The sequence below is a fragment of the Oryza glaberrima genome, chromosome 2, assembly GCF_000147395.1.
Source record: "Oryza glaberrima chromosome 2, OglaRS2, whole genome shotgun sequence".
NCBI classification, from domain to species: domain Eukaryota; kingdom Viridiplantae; phylum Streptophyta; class Magnoliopsida; order Poales; family Poaceae; genus Oryza; species Oryza glaberrima.
In genome coordinates, this window is record NC_068327.1 from 5,694,245 (window position 1) to 5,721,678 (window position 27,434).

Consider the following 27,434-nt stretch of genomic DNA (forward strand, 5'->3'; position numbering starts at 1 on the left):
ACCACACAAAGACTTTCTTGTGCCACAATCAGGTTAGAGGTGAGCGTCATATCTCATAAGAAACACAAAAGATGTCGTCCAATCAAAATTCGCCAAATTTGGTCCGTAATCAGAAAATTTGGAGGACTGATCACACACCCAAGCTGAAGTGGTGAACGTACAACCACAAGACAGACACAACAACACACTCCTGTTCCTACCCTAACAATAGATTAAAAGATCAAAAACAATTTGCAAGTACCACAAAACCCAACAATCCGTAATCACCTTGGTGCATCCACCTAACAAAAGTGCCAATTCCAAAGGAGCACCAAATTAATCTATTCAAGTTCAGTCGGTTGAAATCCTGGACACCCTGGGAACAACCACGGGGAACCGATCGATCTCATCCATCCACGGGTTCTTCTTCATCGCCTCCTCCTCCGGGTCCACCGACCGGAGCGCCCTCCACACCGCGCTGTTGCACTTGAACCCGGACCCGAACGCGATCTGCCACACCCTGTCCCTCCTCCTCACCCTCCCCTTCGCCTCGCTGTACGCCAGCTCGTACCACAGCGAGCTGCTCGACGTGTTCCCGAACCTATACAGCGAAAAAAAGAAAAGACGTAAATATTAGAAAATGATCTATTTCATCATTCTAACATTACTCACATTTATATTGATGTAAATGAATCTAGAAAAATATATATATTTAGATTCATTAGCATCAATATGAATATGAAAATGACTTACATTGTGAAACAGAGGGAGTATCAAATAATTAGAATGAACGAGACTTCGAATCAGGTCGTGTTTTTCGAACCTGTACAGCGTCATCCGTGACGGCTCCATCTGCCACTCCCCCAGCGACAAGTTCTTCTCGATCTCGTCCAGCACCGCCCTGCCGCCGGCGTGCACGCAGAAGTGCTCGAACGCCAGCTTGAAGTCGGGGATGTAGGGCTTGACGTTCTTCATCTTGAGCAGCCTCTTGGCGACCAGTGTCGCCATGAACAGGAGCTGCTCCGACAGCGGCAGGACGAGGGGACCCAGCGTCGTGATGTTCGTCTTCAGCGCGTCGCCGGCGACCGCCATGAGGTCCTTGGACAGCGCGACGCCGACGTTGCCCTCGCCGTCCTCCTCCTGGGTGACGCAACCGAAGCACTTGTCGTCGCCGCCCTTGTGCGTCCGCACCGTGTGCACCAGCTCGTACTTGGACCGGCGCCTCTCCGACCACCTGTTCGACAGCAGGATCGCCGCGCCGCCCATCCGGAAGAGGCAGTTGGACACCAGCATCGACCGGTCGTTGCCGGAGTACCAGTTGAGCGTGATGTTCTCCATGCTGATGACGAGCGCGTACGAGTTTCGGTGCACCTGGAGGAGGTCCTTGGCGAGATCGATGGCGAGGAGGCCGGCGCTGCAGCCCATGCCGCCGAGGTTGTAGCTGACGATGTTGCCGCGGAGCTTGTAGTGGTTCACCACCATGGCGGACAGCGACGGCGTCGGGTTGAAGAGGCTGCAGTTGACGACGAGGACGCCGATCTCCTTGGCGCTCACGCCGGTCTTGGCGAGGAGGTCGTCGACGGCGCCGAACATGACGGCCTCGGCCTCGCGCCGCGCCTCCGCCATGCTCGGGTTGGGCGGCTCCCGGAGCACGGCGGCGGGGAGGTAGGTGTCGTCGCCGAGGCCCGAGCGCTCGACGATCCTGCGCTGGAAGTCGAGGCTGGCGGCGGTGAAGCATCCGGCGAGCCTGGAGCACCGCATGAAAGCGTCCCGGCTACACCGGCGCTCCGGCGGCGGCTTGTAGCAGGCGAAGTCGACGAGGTAGACGGGGCGCGGGCGGGTGAGGAAGCGGACGGTGGAGAGGAAGACGAGGAGGGTGGTGCAGGCGACGACGGAGACGAGGTTGAAGCGGAGGTGCGACCAGAGGCCGGCGACGTCGCCGGCGGTGAGCGTGGAGAGGTGGACGGCGACGAGGGCGATGAGCGGCGTCAGGAGGAGGTACACGCCGTTGGTGATGAGGTAGTGGTACCCCAGCTTCACGTACTTGAGCCGCACCGACTGCTGGAAGTCCGGCAGCCGCCGCCGCTCGCCGGCGCCGGCGCCGTCATTCGCTGCCTCGGCGTTGTTGTCCATGGAGACCTTTTGGTAGGGGAAACGCAGATCTGTCAGAAAAAAAAAGTGGATTTTTTTTTTTTTTGGGGAGGGGGTGGGGGTGGAATTCGTTCTTGAAATCAAGAAACTAAGAAATCCAATCTTTTCCCTCATGTCAGTAAGTTATTGGTAATAATAATACTGGCTTAAACTTTTTTAAGAATTCAATTTCATTCAGAACAGCGATGAATCACAACTGAAGAAGCACCAGGAAACTTCACAGAAATGAATATTCTCTAACCCAAAAAAATGGGAATTTTCTTTGAGTTATTGGTTGTCTTTTAGTCCGCTTGGACCAATAGACCGAGACAAAATAAGGGCCAACTGGTTACTTCGTGGTGGAGCACCACATACTAATAAAATCTCTGATTTCATTTCCCTTGTCAAAGCTGTCATAAATCTCAAAAAGAGATCACTACTCCAAACAAGATGGAACAAACTTAAAAATCAAATCCTAAAATTTACCCTGCTAATAAAAATTCACAACCCAAGAACATGGCTAGCTGGCTACGAACAGCATAGGGAGAAGAAGAAACCAACGAGCTTTCAACGCAGAGATCACGAGGCAGCAGATAGAGAGGTGAGATCTTGGAAACCGTACCGGCAAAAAAACGAAGCAGAACGGAGACCACGACGACGGCGAAGAAGACGCAGACGATCTCGCCGCCGCCGCTGTGTCGCACTGGCTTTTCGCGAGCGGTTGCACGTAGGAGGAGAGGAGAAGACTGGGGGCTCGTATTTATGGAGAGCGTCGGCGAGAGGCGACTCGGAAAGGAGACCGGAAAGACGCGGAATAAAACGGCGATTTTCTGGCTTAGCGAAAACGTGGAATCGGTGTCTTTAGGAGGAGCGGAAGGTTCATGCCTTCTTGACAATCGTGAGGCGCCTTGACCAATCGACGTCGACGTTACAGTACTTTCTTTCTTTCTTTCTTTCTTCTTTGTTTGTCCCCAGCATAATTCGAATTACGAACGATTAATAAACGATGAAATTTTCAGAACAGAAACGATGAAAAACATTAATGAACTTTGTTGTGTTTTATTTAGTTTCGGATGAAGGGTTTGGAGTGGGAACGTGCCAGTTGCCTAACTTGGTGGTGTTTAAAAGTTGGTGTACGTAAAACGAGAAAGTAATTAGCATATAATTAATTAAATTTTAATTATTACAAACTGACAAATATATATATTTAATATTGTAAAACAACTTTTATATAGAAAATTTTGGGAGTAGCTTATATTTATGGCGTCATATTTTTCACCAAGAAAATAGTTGGTGTGTATTTACATTATAAATTACATATGTAAGTTTAGTATATTTATAGTGTAAGTTTTAAAAATTACATATGTAAGTCCCAGAATTACATAATAATTACATATGTAAGTGAGACGTAAGTGGGGTATAAATTTAAATTTTACATTGGAAAAGTTATAAAACAAAAGCATATGCAGCCCTTACTTTATAGGATATGATTAGGAGGAAATCGAATGGTCGTGAACAGGCACAGCCGAAGACACGTAGTCTCGCGTGGAGCAATCGGATGGACATTAAAGCCGACTGAGATCAGCCCAAAAAGATGTCATCTTTTTAGCAAGTCTGAAAATTTTTATACGAAATATACCGTTTAGTAGTTTGGAAAACGTGTTAACAAAAATCGAGATAAAATCTAAATCTTACTTCCTCCGTGATTTTGAAGTATGTGACATCTCTTACTACCAGGAATCTGATTAAGCTTCCTGTTCAGGTTTATAGTAATAAAAATATTACTTCCATCTAAAATTTTTCATACTACGTGACAGAGGGAGTAATGAAAACCACAGGCGCGTGACCAAAACCAGTCCATAGTGGTTTTTCTCTAGATGCCGATGAGACCACGACGCGTGCTACGGAGTCCTACGTGTACATGTGAGCTGAGGTTCTCGGCGTACGTGGTGACTCACGCGCGCGCGGTGCGGTGCGCTTCGTCAGCGATCGAGTAGCTGAGCTAAGCTACCTACCGACCGGCCTGATCGGATCAGAACGGGCGCCAGATATCGCACGTGCATGGCATGCAAATTTCGACGCGCGACGACGCCGCAAACGAGACGTCCCGCTTGATTGAGTTGAGCCACACATAGCTTCTAGAAGGCGAAGGTTCATTGTACGGCGTCGGTCAGCCAGGCATTGACCACCGATCCGTCCGTCCGTCCGTCCGTCCGCCTCGTGTCACGGCCGTTACGGACTGACGGCGATACTTTTGCCTCCGTTCCGTGAGAGGCATCGATGACGTGTTCGAGGAGATTAGCAAAGCACTCTCGTGTGTGCGTGCGTTAGTTCTTTTTAAAGCACACTACAAACACGCGTGTATAATCAGCCATACGAACACTATGATCATCTATAGAAGACCGAACCATTATGTTTTGAGATTAATAAAATCACCACGAATATTTCGCTAGAGACGAATATATAGATTGAGCCAATATGTTTTGAAATTGTGACGAAATCACCACGATGTTTTTGCTACGGGCGAATATGTCTCTTACCACTTTAAAGATATAGTTAGCAATAAATACGTACGGGGAAACTCTGATGAACAGTAATTAAACCGTCCGAGCACCCATACGTGCATGCTTTTTCAGTATATTACTGTTACATATTACATACAGGAATCGTTACATATTTGGTTTGCGTTCTGAAAATAAATGTATATATGTGTCTGGGTCTACCATTTCGTACATGTTGGCGTCATTCAGTTCTTAATCTTTCATCAACAACAATAATATAATTTTTTTTTCTTTTCACGAAAATATAAATACCCCAGCCGTGCTTAACATGCCAGTGGCAAATTCTATTATACCAAAACCGAGAAAACCAGAAAACATAACACTAGCGCCAATTGTATTGAGCCTACCCGGAAAAAGAAAGGAATAAGTTCAGGGTCAGCGAGTTTAAAATCCATCCTAAAACCGCAATACTAGTTACAACGTATCTATCAATTTGTAAAACCGGCGTATCTTAGATCCCATGGCAATATAGTGTCTGGTTTCGACTGATGTGGTGGTTGAGTTAGCATGAGACCCACTTGTCAAACAAATTCAGTTTAACTAAAAACTAAAAATTGGTGGACCCTACATGCAAGTAACATCTTCTCATTCCCCTATTTCTCTGTTTCTCTCCCTTTTCCTCGGCGGCGTCAGTCCGGGAGAAGGGCGCTGCCGGCGTGAGAGCAGACGTTGCGTGTGGCGCGCGAGGCCACATGGTGTGGGCGGCGGAGAAGGAGGGATGGGGGATCGTAGGATGGCTCCGGTGGCGAGCAGGATCTACCGACGACATCGACATATGGGCATTGCCGTCGACGAGTTCATCGCTGCCGCCGACACGTTGGGAGGAGGAGGACGACTTCCTCAGTGTGCTGCGAGCACTACGCAATGCCGCACGAAGGGTGGAGGCCGCTGCCGCTGGGCGACTGTGACGATGAAGGCCCCGCGTACCACGCGCTTGTGCGTCGGATGCTTGCGTGGATTGGTGTGCTCTCGTTGTCGATTCGGTTTTTGCCGGCCGGCTTCATCATATCCCCGCCGCCCGTGCCCCGCAGGGTCTGTTTGCTCCCATGCATGACGGCATCGTCGATGGTAAATCACTGCTCGGTTTTGCAGCTCCTTGTAGTTAGTGTTCGTGGGTTTGTGGGTGCTTACGAGGGAGGTGGAGATGGTGCAGAGCGAGGAGAGGGATCGCGCGCGTGGCTGGCGGTGTCGCCGGCGAGATCCAGGCGTGGATCAACCGGGAGAACGTGGCGTGCCCTGCGGTCCGATAGAGACAATGCGGATGCCGGATGCGGATGTGTGGGTGCTACGGTCTGCGCTCGGCTGGTGGAGCTCGAGGTGCGGCTGATGTCCGTCGGTCGGTTCAACCTGTGGCTCTAGCGCGCGCTAGCTGCTGCAGCACGGCGTGTTCGTCGCCATGGAGGCGAAAGCTTGGGGCCCCGGCCGTGGGGGACGGCTGCGCGGCGGTGGTGCTCGCGCTAGTACGCTTGAACAAAGACGTATTCGTTCAGCGTCCGCCTGGCCGGCAGTGCTGCGCGCACTGAGAGAGAGAGTGGCTGCTAACATGTGGGGTCTTCATGGATTTCACTCGCCACATTAGTCAAAGCCGGTCACTGTATTGTCTAGGAATTAAAGTTGGCACAATATCGTGAGTTGGCTATACATGATATATTGGTTAAGGGACGAAGTTTATACTCGACGACATATTGGAGGACCTAAAGTAAACGTATTTAACAAAGAAAAGAAAAGAAAATACTATATTGGGCCCCAACAATTGCCTAGACAGCATAGGCTGAGACCTTTGTAGAGACAGGTATGAGCAATAAAGATGTGTCGTAGCCTCGTAGGTAGTAATCCCTCCATCCTGAAATATAACAATCTAAAAAATAATTGAACACAACCTAGTATAATGTATTTAAATATGAGTGTAGATATATCTATATCTAAATGTTAGATTATGTCCAATCTCCTTTTAGATTTATATTTCAGGACGGAGAAAGTACATATTAGAGCAGACGGTGGTGAAGGCATGAAATGAGTGAAATCATTTTTTTGGGTTGGTGATCAACCTCCCAAGTCCCAAATAATCATGAGTACTGGCTACGTGTACGCATAGCATAGTCATGACAGCTAGGCGAAACTTGGATGAGGAAGCTCGTCAGCTTTCCACTATAAATAGTAATCATCTCTTGATAGATTTGGCTCCTAACACAAGTTATTGTCATTTTCCCTCGAAATCTGCTGGCCACATATGCAATTGCCATTCACACATATACCAGAGAAAATAAATTGGAGCGACAAAATTAATTTATCTGCTCATGTATATAAGATATTGCAGAAAAACAAATAGCAATGAAAATAGGCACTATCTGCATCACCATTAGATAACAAGATGCAATAGAAGATAAACAATCTGCTTTCACCTATTTGTTACATTACCAAAATATTTGCTAGCAATAACTCTGTTAGTTAGAGCGTTAGTTAGAAATTAAAATTAATTTGCTTGTGGTAAGGTGGAAGCATTTTTATTTGGTTGTTATTGTGAAGATGTTGTTACGGAGTTGTTGAAAGGTGGAAGCATCTTTATTTGGTTGTTATTGTGAAGATGTTGTTACTTATTAGTAAATTGGAAAGATTAGAGCTTCATTTTTTTCATCTCAATTATTATACCATAATTTTATCATGCTTGAAATTTTAATCTATAAAGAATAACTGTGACTACTTTTTTATGCTACACATGTGTGTGGACAAGATTTGACCGACCACTCATCCTCTCGCTACTCTCAGTCACACCCCACTCATTGTTGGTTGGTGGTGGGCTTAGACTCTGGTTTGCCCATGCCATATTTTCGTTATATTGTAGCACGTTCAGCTCCAGTCGCTGATATCTCTCGACACTATTGCGATAAAATTAGTGAGAAATATTATATGTGTACTACTCATCAATCTATGTGAAGATTACCTTAACAAGGAGGAATACCTCAATTAGAAAAAAAACATGGTGAACATGATGTTAATTATTGGGGAGATGAGAGTGACACCATACCGGGGAAGTGTACTGCACAAACGTGCGCGAGACGCGAACAGATTCAAAATTAGTTTTTCTACCGCATGGCGAGACGGATTCTAAAGTTCCCTGTTTTGGTTAGCCTACCGTGAGTCCGTGGAGCTGTCAAAAGCGCGAGTATTTCACGAGTCGTGTGTCTGGGCCTTTTCAGCTTGACTTCATAAATTATATATGTCTACTGTGTGATTGGTTAATGGGACATTCTATTAGGTTATTTTTTATTCGAATATTTTTTTAATATATTTTGTATTTCAATTTGCAAATTTAGTGGTATATAAATTTTCTATAGAAACTTTATATATATAAACTCCTTTCATAGAAACTTTACACATATAAACATTATATATAAATACTTTATGCATATAAACTCTCTATATAAAAACAACTTTATATCTAATTAGAAAGTGTAATATAGAAAATTCAATAGAGAAAAAAAGAGTTAAAGAAATGATATTTTTCAAAAATTAAAAAATAGGAACATCCATTGTGAACGAACCATCTCCGTTAACATATGTGAACGTGATTACAGAAAAATTAAATAACATTCTATGTGTGGAAAAATCTTGAAGCAACTCCCACGTGATCATGTCTTGCATGCATAGGCGTGGTAAGGCCATTCACAATGCGCTTGTGTGGCGTTTGGCCAAAATCGAATATTCGGTGCCACGTACTCCTTCCGCGCGGCCTTCCCCGGAATGCGTAGCACGCTTTGGCCACGCGTTCCTCAGTCGCAGGTGGGACCCACGGCGTGTCAAGGATGAGAGAGGGAGGATAGAGAACGGTCATCCTCGCGCTCCACGCCGCCGATATCGTCAGCCAGAGGAGGAAGGAGCTCCACCGTCCCTCGCTGCCCGATCCGCGTCCACCGTCCCTCGCCGAGCCCGTCGGCCCCCGAGCCGCCAGAGGCCATCGCCGAGGTGGGGATCCGGCGGTAAGGTGGCACTGGCGCCGAATGGATGGGGATCCGACCGGAAGAGGAGGAGGGGAGGCATCGTTCGCCGTCCCTCGCCACCCCGATCCACGGCAGCCGGAAGAGGAGGAGGAGGGGAGAAGCTCGAGCAGCCTCGCCACCGGCCGCGTTGCCCCTCGATCCACGACGGCCAGAAGAGGAGGAGGAGGGGAGCCGCCCCGCTGACCAGCACCATTGAGCTCCCGATCTGTTGCTGGCGTTGTCACCGTATGGGCCACCCGGCGTCGGCGTCACCGCTCGGGCCGTCTGTGCCGCCGCCGTCGTCCGCCGCGCCGCTCGACACCGCAGCTGGGTGGGTTGGCACCACCGCTGCCCCGGAGGAGGAAGGGGAGGCGCGGCGGCCAGAGAAGAGGGGATCCGGCTCGCGGGCGGAGATAGAGAGGCGCGCGTGACGCGGGCGGGCTAGGTGGGGAGCCGACTGTGAGGATAAGGGAGAGAGAAATGATTTTTTTATTTGTGTGGCTCCTGTTTGAGGCTAAATAGCACTATGAGACTTGTGGCAAAGTATTATTCTTCTTGTGTCTTTGTCCTACGTGGCAACCCTAGGCTCCGCAAAATGGGTGGCGCACTGCTAATGCCCTAAGGCGCACGAATGAAAGAAAGGTCATGGGAACAGTTCGCGCGACTGGCCACTGGCGAACGTTCGCTTACTAGACCTCCTTCACCATACCTCCGCACACTGGCGATGTGTCCGCCTCGAGGACACAACGGGGGAGGAAGATGGCGTCAAGGGGTACTGGCCTGAATGTAACGTGTCGCCCATCTTCCTGTTGGTGGCTGCCCTTATACCCACCAGCCGCCACTCGCCAGTGGTCTCCTTTCTACCCGCCGCTCGTTGCAATTATCACCCCCGTGGAGCTCCGGAGTAGTGGTCATGCCTGAGCTCTACTGTGGCCGCTCGTCGACACTACCGATGGTGAGGAGTGACGCACGGATTTGGATGCTAGGCGGAGAGAGGTAGGAGTGGAGGAGGCTGGGCAGAAGAGGTCCGTGGTAGCGAGACGGAAGCGAAGGTCCCAGGACCTTCCCAGGAGTGACATCATCGTCGCTGCCACCACCTAGCTCCTCTCCACCGCCTATCAGCCTTCTCCCAGCCGGCTGCTGCCCACCAGCCATCTCCTCGTCGGTTGCGTGCACTGGAGACCTGGATAGAGATGGTGAAAAGAGCGGAGAGGGGGAGAGAGAGAAGGAATATTTTGTCACGTTAAATAAAACAGTCTACAATAACTGTCTTGGGATTACATTTGTAATGGTTTTGAAAGATGAGAGACATGCTATATTTGATATTATGATTTATGGACGTGATTTAAACTCCACATATGACCTAAAGCATCAGTCAGGTCTTATCTTTTGAATAACACCACCAACACCAACAAAAATAAATGGTGATATTTTTCCTTTCAATCCATCAAAAAATAGAAAAAACTCTGCCGATGAAGGAGCTAGTGGCAAATTCTATTGCCCCCGAAACCGAGAAAATGAGAAAAAGATAATACTATACTGGGCCTCCCTGCAAAAAGAGAGAAAAAAAAAAGGTAAACTATATTGGGCTTACAAGTGCCTGGACAGCGCAGGCTGAGGCCTTTGCATTGCAAAGCACAGTACCAGCAACTAGCTAGCCGACTCCTTTTGTGCCGGGATTCATGAGTTTCCTTCGCTTCGCTTCACACGTATGATCAACAATACCCATGTATGGTCACTACAAGTTAGGGTGGATGACGGTCAAGGTATGAAGTGAAATATGAGTGAAATCATTTCTTTTTTCTGGGTTGGTGAACCTCCCAAGCGATCATGAATTTTGGCTACGTATGTAAACATACCATATTCATGACTGCTAGGCAAAACTCGGATGAGCTGGCGGCCGGCGGACTCCATCGTATGATCGAGATTGTGAAACTCATTAGCTTTCCACTATAAATATTGAAATTTTGTTCCTAACACAAATTTACAACATCATTCTTAGGCTCCTACCATTTCCCCTCAAAATCTTCTTGCGACATATTGTCAAGCATGAATAACACATATATGAGAGTTACGCCTAAGCCTAGGTCTTAAACACTAACTAGTCCACACCCTACCCATGCATGCATATGAGATATTGGAGACAAATAAACAGGAAATAGGAAAGGCAATATCTGCATCAACTCCCTCACTTTTCGTCGCTTGTATCTCGCCACGTGTCGCTCAACTAAAGGATGATAAGGGCAGCCAATCAGCTGACACAAAGCCAAACAAATAGATATAAAGGAGAAAGATATTTTGGAAAGCCTCTAAAATCTATATGTTATGTGGTTTGTTTGCTACTCGGTATTTCTTTTCTTATGGATATTCTCAGAGATACACCTAAGCCTAGTTCTTAATCACTAACTAGTCCACGCTCTACTCGTCCATGCATATGAGATATTGAAGACAAATAAATAGGAATTAGGAAAGGTAGTATCTGCATCAACTCCATCAATCGTTTTGTTTGCGTGCCTCTTTTCCACATTCTACCCGTGCATGCATATGAGATATTGGAGACAAATAAACATGAATTAGGAAAGACAATATCTGCATCAACTCCATCCATTGTTTTGTTTGTGTGCCTCTATGCCACTATCACTATAAGCGCGGACCTACCTGTGACATTTGAGGGAGGAGATTGTCTATTTGCTACTATAAGCTCTTTTTGCTACTATAAGCTATGAACTGCTTGTGTCATTGGAGGGAGGAGAGAGCGACATGGACGCGTGGTGCACTTGTGCTGCACCGATTGCGACGATTGTGATGAAAACTGGAGTTTTGGTGGAACGTCGACGATGAGACGATGGCGTGTTAGAGCAAGTTTAATAGTATAGCCCACTACTAGCTCCAATTCATCTATAGCCAATCTAATAGCTAATTCATACAATAGTTGCTTACTATACTATTAATATATGGTCCCACCTGTCATACACATATTGCATCATACACACATTGCGTCTTAGTGTTTACGCTGTAGCTGGCTACAAATCTGTAGCATACTGCTCTTCTCTCAAATATGTTTATAGCTGGCTAATGGTCTGCTATTGTACCTGCTCTTAATGATGGCGCTAGTGTTGTGGAAAACGGATAGTACGGCCGTTAATGCGTCCGTTAATTCAGAAACAGTGAGCGGTCCATCACGACAAGGTGATACGGGCTTCATTAATCGGCAAAGAACGCGTAAACCCAGTGAACGTGTAAACCCAGTAATTAGCGACTAATGGATTATTTTTTTTTTGACTAATCGGCCATATAATCACCGTTATCACATGGCCCAGCCCACAAAAATCCTACCTAGGGGTGGATATCGAGCTGGCTCGGCTCAGCTCGTTAGGCTAACGAGCTAGCTCGGCTCGGCTCGTTATCGTAACAAGCTCAAATGCTGGCTCGGCTCGCTCGTTTGGAAGCTCGAGCCAGCTCGTTTAGCTCGCGAGCTTAGGAAGAATAGATGTGGCCTGCAATGGGGAGGGAAGAAGGCGAGCTCCCAGGAACGGATGACGAAGAGGGCAGAAGCTCACAGCCTCAATGTTAAACATATTGGAAAGAAACATCAAACCTTCGAATGTTCAGGAGATTGGAAAGAAAAACAACAAATTCTCACATGTTGGTATGATATCACATAACGAATATGCTACTGACCAATTACCACAAAACAAATCCAATTGAGTGGTCGGATTAAACTATACTGCAACAAAAATGAAAGCAATATTCCAGATTTGAAAAGGAAAAATGTGGAATCGACAAGAACATGCAAGAATAAACATCTTGGAAAAAAGATGGCTAGATGCTAGCCAGGGTGTTCTCGTTCAAGTGCTCAACTGCCTGCTTCCTTAGTCCTCACTTCACCAATTCCGTCGTCACCGGCCGCTTTTGGCTCCATTCCATGGCCGGCGACCCATCGACCTTGGCCAAGGAAGCTTCTCCACGTCCGCCACCGCTAAGGCTCATCATTTGCCGCCGACAGTCATGGAACCCACTTGGCTTCCTGCTCACTCGGTTGGAACTTGGCAGGAGATGGGCGGCATGCCGGCGCCACATTGCTAGAGCACGAGAAAGAGATGGGTGGCAGCGCATTGGGAGAACTGGAGAAAGATCGATGTCTAATGCGTTGTGCATTGATTCCCTATTGTCTGCTGACCATTTGACCTAGGGTTGGCTGGTGGAAGGTCGCATGAGAGCAAGTTTAATAGTGTAACCAACTACTAACTCCAATTCATCTATAGCCAATCTAATAGCTCATTCATACAATAGTTACATACTACACTATTAATACATGGTCCCACCTGTAATACACACACTGCATCTTGGAGTCCGTGCTACAGCTGGCTATAAATCTATAGCCCGCTGCTCTTCTCTCTCCTCATTTATCTTCTTAAAATATGTTTGCAGCTGGTTTATAGCCTGCTATTGTACCTGCTCTGATGGGCCATATGGCTAATGGGCCTTGTTGGGTTGTATTGAGGTCCTGAACTCCTCCTGGGCTGCTGGTGTTTTGATGGCTCGTTTGGCTCGCAGCTGGCTCATTATATCTAATGAGCTAAATACCTAGCTCAGCTCGTTAGCAATTTTCAATGAGCCGAGTCGAGCCGAGCCGAGATGACCACGAGCTGAGCGAGCTAACAAGTCACGAGTTTTTGGTCCAGCCCTAATCCTACCCATTACTGTGTTCTCTAGTATAGAGCTGTATATTTGCACTTCCAAATTTTCCGTAGGTCACAGTAACATGTTCTTTCCATCTAATCTTCTTCCAAATGTAATATGATGTGCAACATCTTATGTTAATCTTTCGTTTAAATTTCAAATAGGTCTCAAGAAAAAGTATCTTAAATAGATGTGAAGTTAATGTCATATCCTATATTTTCCTTCCTAAAAAGGCAAACTATTATCAACTATGTACATATATTTGCGCAAACGTTAAATTCCGATTAATCGATCATATTCCGACTAATCGTTTGGGTACCCTCTCCGTCCGACATCCGCATACCATCTTCCACTACACTGATGGCGCATGAATCTGCGCAAGAGATTACATATATATATGTTCGATGGTAGACACTCCCCCTCAATCTAAACTTCGGATGGTGAGATTGCTCTTGAAATCTTCGAATGGTCGAACTGTGAAGGCTAAAGCTATCTGCTACTTGATATTTAGAATAAATATATTCTATCTCAAGCAATTTACGCGATACTATTTCTCTTAAAAGTGGTAATCCACTTCTATATGTTTTGTGCGTGCATGAAATACAGGATTAGCAGAGAGGTGCTTTGCTCCAATATTATCACACCATAACCTTGTAGTCTGTGGTGCCTTAATGCCAATTCCGCATAACAAAGTTTGTAACAACATGATACAAACTTTCGCATTAGCTGTTGCATCTGCTAATGCTTGTATTCAGCTTCGGTACTTGACCTGGATACCGTTGCTTGTTTTCTTGCACTCCATGATGCAAGATTTGGGGAAAAGCTAATTCGCCCGCGCGCGTTTTAGGCCCATAAGGCCCATGCACAACCATACGTTATGTTTTCTTGTTGCTTTTCCTTTTTTCAGCCGGCAACACGCGCACATGCCCAGGACTCGGGGAGAAAAAATGTGATTAACTTAACAATTACGTAATTAATTTTTGATAATCACAATCTTAATTAATATTTCCTTTTTTCTACCTAAGATTGTTTTCCTTTTCACTATAAGCTTAAAAATATAGATGTAAAATTTGAAATATCCAATAAAATTTAAAACTTACTATAAAAAAATAAAACTTCCAACTCAAAATTTGAAAAATTTCAACTCAGATTGTGAAAACTTTGAATTCAGATTATGAAAACTTTAAACTCGAAATGAAAACTTTCAACTCAAATTTTGAATACTTTCAAGTCAAATTTGAAAACTTTCAATTTAAAATTTAAACTTTTAAGCTATTTTTTTTAAAAAAATCAACTCAAATTTTTAAAACTTTCAACTCATATATTTAAAACTTTTCAATTTATTTTGATTATAAAAACTACAATTAGCATAATATTGCACTACCATTAGCGCTAATGATGCGTGACCGTGCTATTGTCTCGGCTGTGCTAGATGGCTAACCCTGCGCTAGTTAATCAACCAGCGCATACGCGTGCACTAGCAACCCCCCTAAGATTTGAGCGTAATAAAACTGCAAAGCCTCTAGTTGAGCGCCTGTCATCCAGGCTTCCTACCCAATCTGCATCAAAGTGTATTTGAGGTATCTGAATATTCTCTTGACAACTGTCCAGTGCACAACTATTCGAGAATGAAGAAACTGACATACTTTATTAACTGAGAATGAAATATCAGACTTTGTTAGACTCAAGTAATGTAGCGCTCATACTATACTTCTATGCTAAGTTGCATCATTGGGACAAAGGAGAGTACCTTCATTTATTGACGGTTTTTCTGAAGTAAGTGGAGGAGTACTCACAAGCTTACAATCATGCATTCCAACTCAATGAAGGATATCAGAAACATATTTCTCTTTGAGTTAGCACTATTCCATTCTCAGCTTTTCCTACTTCTATACCTAGAAATAGTGTAGATCTCCTAAGTCTTTCGGAGCAAAGTCCTTAATGAGATCCTATAGCAATGCTATGGTGGCACTGGATATAGAACTAGCAACAATTATGTCATCCACATAAATAAGTTCAAAAATTGTAACATCTCCCTTACTATAGAAGAACAAGGATGTATCTACCCTTTGATGACTTATTAAAACCAAGATCAGGTAGTTTTGCGCTTAATCTAGAGCACCATGCCCTGGTGGGTGCCTGTTTAAGACCATATAAAGTTTTATCTAATTTGCAAATGTGATTTGGGAACTTTGGGTCCTCATATCCTGGAGGTTGTTTCATATAGACCTCTTCTTCTAAAACTCCATGTAAAAAGGCATTGTGTACATCTAGTTGACGTAGGCTCCAACCTCTAGATATGGCAATAGACAGAATTGTCCTAGTAGTAGTAGATTTAACTAATGGACTAAAAGTATCTTCATAATCTATTCCATACCTTTGTTTGAAGCCCTTTGCAACTAACCTGGCTTTGTATCTGTCCAAGCTTCCATTTGCTTTTCTTTTGATCTTATAGACCCATTTGCAATCAATGATATTCCTTCCTACCTGCGGAGGAACTAGGTGCCATGTCCTGTTTTTCATAAGTGCAGAATATTCTGCATCCATAGCTTCCTTCCAATTATTAGTACTAAAAACTTCATCTAAATATTGTGGTTCACAAGAGGAAGTAAAACCAGACCATTTGACAGTGCCATCAGTGTATACCTTTTTTTTTTCGAATCCCGCTTTCCAGTCCAGTTCGTGGTCGTAGTGCTGCTGTGTCTCCCCTGGGCACCTCAGAGAATCCTAGGACCTTCCTGTGGTGGTCGAGCTCGGTGACATCATCGTTGCTACCACCACCTAGCTCCTCTCCACCGGCTATCAGCCTTCTCCTTGCCGGCCGTTGCCCACCGCCCTTCTCCTTATCGGTTGCATGCACTGGGGACCTAGACAGAGACGGGGAAAAAGAGCGGAGGGGGGGGGGGGGGGGGGAGGGAGGAGGAAGAAAATGTTGTTTCACTGACATGTGGGGCCCACAAGGTATTTCATTTTTTTGTTTTTGTTTTTTGGTGTCACATCTATGTCACGTTAACCGAAACAGTCTATAATACTATCTTGGGATTACATTAATACTGGTTTTGAAAGATGAGAGACGTGTTATATATGATATTATGGTTTATGGATGTGATTCAAACTCTATGTCTAGATGGGTGACCTAAAGCATCATTCAGGCCTTATCTTTTGAATAACACCACCAACACCAACAGAAATAAAAGGTGATATTTTCCCCTTCAATCAATCACAAAAATAGAAAAAGCTCAGCCGATGAACAAGCTAGTGGCAAATTATATTGCTCCCGAAACCGAGAAAATGAGAGAAGATAATACTAGCTCCAACTATACTGGGCCTCCCAGCAAAAATAAAAAAGGTAAACTATATTGGCCTGCAATTGCCTGGACAGCGCAGGCTGAGGCCTTTGCACTGCAAAGCATAGACCTAGCAACGAGCCGACTCCTTTTGCACCGGGTTTCACGAGTTTTCTTCGCTTCGCTTCACACGCATGATTAGCAATATGCATGTGTGGTCAGCTCTCTACAGGCTAGGGTGGGTAATGGTGAAAAGGTATGAAATGAAATGAGTGTGAATTCCTTTCTTTTTTCTGGGTTGGTGAACCTCCCAAAAGATTGTGAATTGGCTACGTGTGTACGAACCCATAACATATTCATGACTGATAGGCAAAACTTGGATGAGCAGCTGGCGGCCGGGCAGACTCCATCATATGAGATCGTGAAACTCGTTAGCTTTCCACTATAAATATTGAAATTTTGTTCCTAACGCAAATTTACAACATGCTCCTGCCATTTCCCCTCAAAATCTGCTTGCCACACACAGATACATTGCTTAGCATGCACACATATATTAGAGATAAGCCTAAGCCTAGTCTTACAAACTAACTAGTCCACATACTCTGCCCGTGCACACATATGAGATATTGGAGACAAATAAGTAGGAATACACAAAGGCACTATCTACATCACCATTGCATATCAAGATGCAACAAGAGTGTAAGTGTACTACTACACGGAGTAGGAAAGAGCACAAGGGCAAGGATCCTAGCGAAGATAGCAAGTATAGAAAAACATATATAAATTTTTGTTGTGGGATTGAACCATGATTATTATATTCTTCTCTTCGTCACATTAGTGAGGTATTTTTAAGCAATAACCCTGTTAGTTAGAGCGTTAGTCGGAATAAAAAATATTAATTTGGTTGTTATAAAGTGAAAACATTTTTGTTTGGTTGTTATTGTCAAAATGATGTCAGAGTGACACTATTTGTCAACATAATTTTATCATCCTCAAAATTTTAATCTTGACATAATAACCATGACTATCTTTTTTTTTTTACCATTCATACACATGGACAAGATTTGACCGACATGCCACCTTCTCACCTCTCACTATCACATCATACTATCAGATTATGAAGCTAGTTAGCTTTCCACTGTAAATGGTGATGGGTAGTGATCAATCTTTAGATAAGTTTTTCTTGGGGTCCCTGCCATTCTTACCTCTCAATTATTATATCATAATTTTACTATGCTCAACCTTTCAGCTGGGACAAAATTAGCATAAGCGACACATACACATGGACAAGGTTTGACAGCCATGCCATTCTTTCTCTGCAAAGACTTCCTCTACCTCTGTGTTATCTCCTTAGACTATGCATTATCTCCTCTATCTGATATATAGTCCGGTTGCATAAGACTTGCCACTGCACCGGTTGATGGCTGATAATAAATGGTATGCCGGGTATTTGTGCTCCATGACCTCATCACTGTCTCCATTTACACTAGTGGTTTCCTAGTTCATCCTGAAGAAGTTTAGTTCGTCGGGCCTGGAGCCTCCCTGGCTCGGTTTGATTATTAGGAAGATAGGCAGAGGAGAAGTTCGTTCGCCTTGAGAAACGTCTAGGGGTCTTCTAGCTTCATAAGATGTGGGCTAGCTGGTCTGGGTTCAAGGTCTCATCCATTCTACTTATTTGATATTAAGCTCTTCCTTAATATTGTGTTTTTTTAAGCTCGTTCGCCTTGCAGCAGATGTAGCCATTCTAGGTTTGTAGGCCTGAAAACAATGTGCTCTTTAGTTAGTTTATTTGGAAGCGCGACAAACTCAGTTCGTTCACATCACATCGCTGGTTCGTGAGCTTTTGTTTGAACTAGTCACGCTCTTCCCTTGGAATAATTGCAGAATCTGGACACCATGGCACACATTTGTTGTGAGCTAGACAACGCGCGAGTTGTCGCCGTTAGCCTAACGGTGAACAGTGAACGAGCAAGCGCCGATGCCTAGGGGTACCGGAGCATAAAACTCCAACCTTATGTTAGAGTATACGGGTAGAAACATATATAGGATCAAGTGGTTACGCAGGATAGCATGCATATTATCTCTAAGTTTGCTTAATATAATCATTGTACTTTATTAATTATTTATATCGTAATTGTACATATCTCGACTCTTTGAGGCCCACTATTTCGAACCATGAATTATGCAGTACATCTCTCTTCGTAGACACTTTTATACTTGGTATCCAGGGACTAAATTAGAAGTTTATTATTCATATATATTTAATACTTCTAATTAGTATCTAAACATTTGATATGACGTGGAATATGATATGGACTAAAATTTAGTTCTGATCCAAACACCACCTGAGTCTCCTCTCACATCCTCTATCCGTTATCTCTTCCCTAGGGAGTAGGGAGTGAAGATCGCTCTTTCTATCCTTTTTTGGTCTGTTTCGTTGCTTCGTCATAAAAAAAAAAAAGCAGCCGGCAAGCAATCTCATCGTCCTGTGTAATGTGCTGCTCTGTTTGGCTCTCCGATGTGCTGTGCGGTGCCTGCACACCTGCACGACTCCACCATGACGCACTGTTAGGAAACGATCGGCAGATAAACGATGAAGAACGACATGTTAATCATAGAAGACACGAGATTTAATATGAAAAACCCTCCTTAAAAGAGAAAAAACCACGGGCGCTAGCCAGCAAATCTTCACTATATCCGATGAGGTTACAGAACACTGAATGACGGCTTACAGATAGTATACATAAAGGTGAAACCTTAAAAGGGTGACGATCCATAATGCGGGGGCTCCGCCCCCACACCCCCTCAGGTGTCCCCGGGTGCAGGAGTCCTTCGCTCTGGCCCAAGCCTTCGGCGACAGGCCTCCGCTTTGCTCCATCCGAAGTTGGCCTTTATATGTGTGTAAATAAATTTGGATCACAACTCAACACACACTACTAGAAATATCTTTTTCAAGGCGGCCAAAAATAGTTTTTTCAGGCGGGGAAGGACCGCCTGTAAACAAAGGCAATTTTCGCATGCGGTAAATCCATCTTTGCAGGCGGTACAACCACTCGCCTGCAAAAATACACTTCGTGATAAAAAAAATCCTCATTCGGCCGTGCAGCCGTTGTCGCCAGCTGCCTGGCGCTGCACCACCGCCGATTGTTGTGGCCGCTGCCCTCGTCCGAGATAGCGCCTCCGCCACTACCGCTCCAGCCGACGCAGCCGCCTCTCTCCTCCAACCTACCCAGCCGACGCATCCGACCCCGCTCCTCCAACTGCTCCGGCCAACGCCGCCCCTCCTACTCGGAGCCGTTGCCACTCCCGCCGCTCGTCGGAGCCACCGCCGGCGCCCACTCCTCCTCATTTGCCACCGCTCGTCAGAGCCGTAGCCGATGCCGCTCCACTTCCTCGAAGTCGCCGCCGCTCCCACCGCTCGTCGGAGCCACCGCCGACACCGCTCCTCATCGCCGATACCTCCGCCGACGCTGCCGCTCATCGGAGCCGCCACCGATGTTGCCCCTGCCCCAGCCACTCCTCCTCAATTGCAGGCGGTAAATCCAGCCGCCAACGCCTCCACTCGTTGGAGCCGCTGTCGACGTTGCCCCTGCCCCAGCTGCTCCTCAGCTATAGGCGATAAATCCAGCCACCGACGCCGCCGCTCATCGGAGCCGCCGCCGATGTTGCCCCTGCCCCAGCCGCTCCTCCTTAATTGCAGGCGGTAAATCCAGCCGCCAACGCCTCCGCTCGTCAGAGCCGCTGCCGACGTCGCCCTTGCCCCAGCTATAGACAGCCAAAAGGCCCGAGGCCCGACGGCCTGGCCCATGGCACGGCATTTTGGCCCGGCCCAAGCACGGCACGGCCCGACAGAGGTCGGGCCCGTGACGGCCCGGCCCGACCAACGGGCCGTGCCTGGGCCCCTCCACCAGCACGTTGGGCCGGCCCGGCACGACCGGCTCGGCACGGCACAATGGGCCGGCAGCCAGGCCCGGTACACAAAAAAAATAGGGGAGTAAAAATAGACATATTATATGCCATGGACGAATGAATAGGGATGTAAAATAGACTTATTTTATCAATACATATATCAGCCCAGAGAGAAGGGGCGGAAAATAGACTTATTTTAGCTATACATATGTCAGCCCAAAGAGGAGGGATGGAAAATAGACTTATTTAGCTATACATATGTAACAGCCCAAAGAGGAGGGATGAAAAATAGACTTATTTTAAAAAAGGCCCGATGGGCCACCCGTGCCTTCGAGCAGGCACGGTACGGCCCAACAGCTGGTGGGCCGTGCCTGGGCCCGAGGTGCAGCCCATGGGCTGGCACGGCCCAGCACAAAATACCGATCAGGCCGTGCCGGCCCGATGGCTGGTGGGCCGTGCCTAGCTGTGCCTGGGCCGAGCCGGGCCAGGCGGGCCTTTTGGCCATCTATAGCCCCAGCCGCTCCTCCTCCGCTATAGGCGATAAATCCAGCCACCGACGCCGCCGCTCGTCGGAGCCACCGCCGACGTCGCCCATGCCCCAGCCTCTCCTCGGAGTCGATGCCGCCCTGCCCTAGCTGCTCCTCCTCAGTCGCGTGTGAGAGAGAGAAGAATGGTGGAGAGGATAATGATAAGCTAGGGTGGAGAGAATGAGTGGTGGGTAGGATAGGGGTGGTGGAGGAAAGGATAAGATGTGACTTAGAATATTTTTTTTTAAGATGAGTTGCTAGCATGATTTTCGCAGGCAGACCACATAAGTCGTCCGCCTGCGGACGCCTTATATGGCCCGCCTACAGGAGGCGCCTTATATTGTCCACCTGTGAAAATATATTTTCGCAGGCGAACGACAGTCTCATCCCCCGTTAGTCATTTTCATAGGCAGCCATTTGGTTCCGGGAGGACTACCCATCTGGAAAAGAAGATGACATCGTCTGAAAAAAAATGATTTTTTTAGTAGTGACGTCCTCTCTGTGTGTGTACCTGTCGATGTCGTGAAGCGGCTATGCACTTGTCACGCCCCGAGCTAGTCCCGAGTGGAACTAGCCCGTGACGCTCCAAATTAACCTGTTAATCGATACCAGTCCCAGGAAACAGTGCTGGTATCACAGGAAGACGGAATATCGCAGCAACAGAGGTCTCTTTATTATAGAGTAGGAGTACAGTCATGTTGGGCTGCGGACAGATCCCGAGCTCACAACTGCATTACAAAAGGGAAACGGAAGCCAAGACTGGGACCAAACATCACAGGCGCGACTTGGGAACTAGGCCGAAACCCTAAAACTCGTCGTAGCCGGCTTGCTCCTGGAAGAACTCCTCGTCAGCGGGATCCGCTTCATCTTCTTTAGCCACTGGGGGGGATTATTTATATAGAGCAAGGATGATTACGGGAGTACTCAGCAAGCCATGGGAAATAAGTGTTTAATGCAGGCTTCAAGGAAAGGCTGTTGTTTTTGCAATTGATTTTATTCGAACTTTTTCCTGAAACAACTAAGTGAGTGCTTCTCAAACGACACGGATGAGACAGTGTGTCTCGTCCGGTCGGAGTTTGTGCAATGTATCAGTCTTTTGAATTGATCAAGATTGGCACCCGGCCAACCACTTTCAAACGGCCACCCGGGCCTGGCTGATCCCATTAACCGCAGATTTTTCCAAACATCAAACCCATTTCACAACAGCAAATTTCACAAGGCAGTAGTCAAACAAAACTACGCTAGGAATCACCTCACATCCGCCCATGACCGTGGGCACGGCTGTTCGAACAGTTTAATAACCTCTGCAGAGGGGGGTACACTTTATCCACACGACATTACTAACCCGGATCATCCAGCTCGTGCAGAACGGCCACGACTAGAGATCTTAAGGCTTTCATGACAAGGCATTTCGAAAGCCGACACAGGTTCACCATATGCCAACGAGAGGGGTCCCAGACCAACACCAGATTAGGTCCCAGACCATACTGTGCCAGGAAGCCCAGGGGTCCTCCCCGACACCACCCCGGCGAATCCACATGTCTCTTGGCATCAAGGCTCCCCTGATTAGCTAGTTACTTAGCCAGGGGTGTCCCATTCCACCCATGTGGTCGTACTTGTCTTATGTTCGGATGAAATTCCAAGGAAACGGTCCTTAAGTGCAAGAGCGGGAAACCGTACACCCGGTACGTTCCTCGGTCCGCGATTTTGGAAATTCATTTAGTTCGCAAGCACCGACCCAGGTGTCGGGTTTTCCAAGTCTTTTGTAAAACCCAAGTTTTACCCGAGATGTTTCTCAGATTTTAAGTTTGAAGGCGACCGTCGATACCCGTGCAGGGTGCACGATTACCGAGGCGCAGCTAGGTGGGTACAAGGGAACATGGTATAACAATTACAATGGAAGGATCAGATGCAACAAGTTAGGTAGGCACACCGGTTTGCCTTGCAGACGGTGTAAACAGATTAAGTGCAATCCTACCTATGCATAATATTTTTCAAGCAATATAATTAAGTTCAAATATAGGCTCAAAATGTTCAAGGGTGGCTTGCCTTGCTCGAAATCTTGAGCTTGATCCTCGAAATCCTCGCACTGCGGGTCTTCGGGCTCCAAAACTACACGTGAAACGGAACAACTCAACAAACGGCGAAAATAAAGCCCTATTATTGACCTCTAAGCGTGCCATTGGATAGATCTCGAGATTTGAGAAATTTTGGAAGTTGAACGGAGTCAAACGGACTTACGGTTGGGAAGATATTGAATTTCTAAGATTATTGGATTTTTGGTCTAAAGGAAAAGGATTTATTTAAACCCTTTTTGAAAAAGAAAAGAAAAGAAAAGAAAAGAAAGAGGGAGGGAAATTAGACTTCCCTCGAGCGGCTAGGGCGCGGCCTGAGAGAAAGGGGCGGCTCGGCCGAGCTTAATGGGCCGGCCGGCCCAAGAGGGCGGCCCAAGGCGCGCGCGCGGGCGGGGAGGAGAGAGAGAGCCGGTGGGCTATCCCGCGTGGTCCCGGGTGGGACCCGCTTATCAGCGACTCGGCTCACCGTGAGCGAGGTGCACGCGGGGCGTGCTAGGGTTTTGGGAGGGAGGCGCGGCGCATGCGCGCGGTTCGCGGAGGGCGCGGTGCGGCGGGCCCACGCGCAGCCTCACGGCTCGCGGTGGACCGCGCGCACGGGGAGGGAAACGGAGGGGGCGGCTGGCCTGGTCGGTCGGTCCGGTCGCGGCCGAGGTGGCGCCGACGTGGCACCTACGTGGCTGCCACGCGGACCGGCGGGAGGTAGACGACGATGGCGGCCGGAATGGACGGCGGACGGCGGTGGTGATCGGCGGAGCGAACCACGGCGATACAGGTGAAAGCGAGCACACCGGGAGGTTGCACGGGACGAGGGGAGACGAGCCAATGGCTCGGATTCGCCGGGGGATGCTCGACGGCGGCGGATTGCGATGGCGGCAACCGGCGGCGAGGGAAGGGGGAAACGGCGACGAGGTCACGAGGGGTCGATTCCCGGCGGTGAGAGCATCTACGCGGCTACGGGAATCCGTTGCTAGCGTCGGATTGGGCGGAGCTACGCCGACCGAGGCCGGCGACGAGCGGGCGCTACGGAGCACGGGCGGCGACGGCGGCGAGCACGCAGCGAGCGGCGGCAACGGTCGGGGCGGTGCCAGCTAGCTACGGGGAGGCTACTCGTGCTACTACCCGAGTCTAAGGGGAGGAGATGGAACGAGAATGGAGAATGGAGGGAGACACTACCGTGCGGGGAAGGGGCGCAGTGACGAGAACCGACGGCGCGGGAGCGATCTCTCCGGCCTCGGCCAGGGAAGAGGAAGAAGACGAGCGCCCGGAGTCCCCTTCCGCGTCCTAGCGCGCACCGGCTCCTCTGGCACACGCGACGGCGGCGGTCGGCGAGAGAGATGGAGGGACGGCAATGGCGCGGGCAAAAACGGGGAAGATTTGGGAGGGGAAAAGGAAGGGAGGCGCTTGGGTTTATAGGACGGCGATGTCGGTTTGGAAACCGACCTTGGGCGGTCAAGGGAGATGAGGCGGGTGGCGCGAGCGGTCAAGCGGCGCAGAGGTGGGGGAAGGATGACGCCGGCGGGGAGAGAAAAGGGGAAAAGGAGGAGAGGAAAAGGGGGCTTGCCTCCTTGCCGTTTCGGGAAAAGGAGGAGGGAGAGAAGGCGACGCGGCAGAGGGAGCGGAGGGCTCTGCCTCCGTCCCTTGGGGGCATGCGCGGGGAGTGGCGGGGCCGAGTCGATGACGACGGCGATGACGGCGGAGGCGGCTTGGAGCGGAGCGGCGACACGGGCGGCAGGCGCGGCAGAGGCTGACGGCGGCGGCGACTGGCCGGTCGGCCACCACGGTGCGCGGCGACGATTTGGCGGCGTCGGCGGGAACGGCAACGGGATGCGGGAGGGAGGGCTCGGCTCGGCGTGGCTCGCGCGCACGCGCGTGCAGCGCTCGGGCAGAGCGGGGGAGAGGGAGAGAGAGGGAGAGAGCCGGGGAGGGAGGGGGAGATGGGCCGAGAGGGATTCGGCCCATCGAACCCTAGGGAGGCGAATTAGACTTTTGCGGAGGGATTTAATTTGGGAAGGATTTGGATTCGGGATTGAACTCGACGATAGATCGGGGATTTGAGATCTGAGATGGCACGGACACTAGACAACAAGCAAAGTAACGGATTTCGCAATTAGGATTTTTTTAAGAGATAGTTTTCTCGCTAGGCGCCACGACGGAACGGGCGCTACAGCACTACCATATTTGGACGTGTTCTAAAAAACAAAACAAAACAAAAAACCACGGAGTGCAAATGTGCGATTGGATTCGAGGATGTACAATTTCATCTTGCTGTACGTATTGCTTAGTACGAAACAAAAAGTAACACACAAAAAGGAAAAAAAACTACCTATTAACTTTTGGCATATTTATAGTTTCGAATTTTTACAGAATTTTCAACCAATGAATATAACCCATTTTAAATAAAATAAAAAAGGACAAACTTGTCAAAAATCACAAATCTAGATAAAGATACTGTGAAATCTAATTTTGGTTTACTATAGTGCGAGTGCTATGTAAATGAGTTGTAAGTGCACTATAGTTTATATAGCTACAAGCTGGATTTACAAGAACATCAATTTTGATGCATGATCCTACGAATGAAAAGGTAAAATATAGAAACCCCAAAACCTGTCGTAAGTGAAATAGCAAATCCGAAAAAAAGAAAAACTGTATTGGGCCTGCAATTGCCTGGGCAGCGCTGAGGCCTTTGCACTGCAAAGCACAGGCCTAGCAACGAGTCTGCTCCTTTTTTACGCAGAAAAAGTATACTTTCACTCCCTCAAGTATTGCCCAAGTATGATTCATGTCCTCCACCCACAAAACGGGTATATCGACTCCTCCAACTATCAAAATCGGTGCAAACAATATCCCTCGATGGTTTTGGCTGACGTGGCGATCTTGACCAAGTTTTTGTCCTACATGGAGCTTACGTGGCATTAAAAATCCTCTCCTCCTCCCTTGCTTGATCATCCTCCTGTGCATCGGGCGATCGTTTCTAAACTCCTTTTTTTTCTTAATTAACCTCCCCTATCTGCTGTTAATAAAACCGTACTAAAATTACTTTATATACTTCACCAAGATCGGACATACTTGATGACTACGAACGCGGCCGGCGAAAAATGTACAAAATTGAGGATTTTTTCCATTCCCTTTGGGACAGGCGGGTCGTCGGCGAGCCACCGCTGCCGGATCAGGCACGAGCTCCGGCAGGCGGCGACGTCGAACCCCTGGATCCTCACCGCCGGCGCGAACGATGGGGCAAAACTGCTGTTGCTGCTATTGCTGTACGCGGGGACAAGATGGTGGTGGCCGTGGTGGGTGCTCCGGTGGTCAAAAATCGAGAGCTCCGGCGCGGTGGCGGCGACGGCGTGGGGGCGCTGGTTGAGCAGGAAGTGCAGGTCGTGGAAGAGTGGGTTGTCCGCCCTCGCCGGCGGCGACCCGCCAAACATCCCCCAGCTCCACCCCTCCTCCTCCTCCTTACTCTTCCCTTCCCTCTGCTGCATCAACCAAACAAAATAACAGATCTTTTTTTTTTTGCAGGGAAACAAAATAACAGATCTTGGTCAGACAACGTGAACAAACATAAAAAAAAGAAAGAGATGAGATGATTTAACATGAACAAACATAAAAAGGAGAAGAGAAGAGATGAATTTTGTTTGGGAATTGAGAGAGAGATCTGACCTTGTTGGTGTTGTTGGAGAGGAGGAAAGGAGGAGGGCCGAGGATGAGGTCAGCGCTGCAAGGGTGGACATGGACCCTCCGCGGCCGAGGCGCGCACAACACCGCCGTCTCCCTGCCGGAGTTCGACGCCGCCGCCGCCGACTGAATGAACAGCCTCTTCATCGCACCGGTTGGCATCTCCTCTCTCTCTGCCCCCCCCCCCTCCCTCCGGGCACCGCCACCGCCTGTGAAGAGAGGTGGGGGGGGGGGATAATGGAGAGAGAAAGATATGTGGTCCCATAATACTTTTCTTTAATGATATATGGGTTCCACATATATTTTTTATTTTTTATTCTAATGCCACGTAAGCACCACATAGGCGCCACGTCTGCCAAAACCACCGAGGGACATTATTTGCACCGGTTTTAATAGTTGGAGGAGTCGATATACCTAATTTCGTGGTTGGAGGATATAAATCATACTCAAACGATAGTTGAGGGAGTCAAAGTATACTTTTGTGGCTCCTCACACTGGGATTCGCCGGCTGGGCCGGAGGGGCAGCACACTTCACAAACACGCGAGGAGATCGCCAATGCTGACTCTCCCCTACTTCCCATATGGATTGGGATCCCCTAACGTGAAGTCAGAGGGATGTGGTGACTGATATGTG

General features: G+C 47.9%; 2 protein-coding genes across 2 annotated transcripts; both read right to left on the minus strand.

Moving 5' to 3' along the window:
• Positions 1 to 74: 74 nt before the first annotated feature.
• On the minus strand, positions 75 to 2,866 carry LOC127762966 (3-ketoacyl-CoA synthase 11-like). The gene is made up of 3 exons (XM_052287511.1): positions 2,732 to 2,866; positions 803 to 2,118; positions 75 to 580 (listed from the first exon to the last, which is right to left on the minus strand). The coding sequence occupies exons 2-3, from the start codon at positions 2,110 to 2,112 to the stop codon at positions 331 to 333; spliced, it is 1,560 nt and encodes a 519-aa protein (XP_052143471.1). The 5' UTR covers positions 2,113 to 2,118; positions 2,732 to 2,866; the 3' UTR covers positions 75 to 330.
• A 23,309-nt stretch (positions 2,867 to 26,175) lies between these two features.
• LOC127761683 (uncharacterized) lies at positions 26,176 to 26,963 on the minus strand. The gene is made up of 2 exons (XM_052286008.1): positions 26,786 to 26,963; positions 26,176 to 26,601 (listed from the first exon to the last, which is right to left on the minus strand). Exons 1-2 carry the CDS (start codon positions 26,960 to 26,962, stop codon positions 26,176 to 26,178), a joined length of 603 nt encoding a protein of 200 aa, XP_052141968.1. The 5' UTR covers position 26,963.
• Positions 26,964 to 27,434: the final 471 nt, after the last annotated feature.

Coding starts and splice junctions, on each gene's coding strand:
- LOC127762966 (XM_052287511.1), bottom strand. CDS start 2,112: ATGGACAACAACGCCGAGGCAGCGAATGACGGCGCCGGCGCCGGCGAG. Junction 581..802: donor TCACGGATGACGCTGTACAG/GTTCGAAAAACA, acceptor TTCGCTGTATAG/GTTCGGGAACACGTCGAGCA.
- LOC127761683 (XM_052286008.1), bottom strand. CDS start 26,962: ATGCCAACCGGTGCGATGAAGAGGCTGTTCATTCAGTCGGCGGCGGCG. Junction 26,602..26,785: donor TCTCCAACAACACCAACAAG/GTCAGATCTCTC, acceptor TGGTTGATGCAG/CAGAGGGAAGGGAAGAGTAA.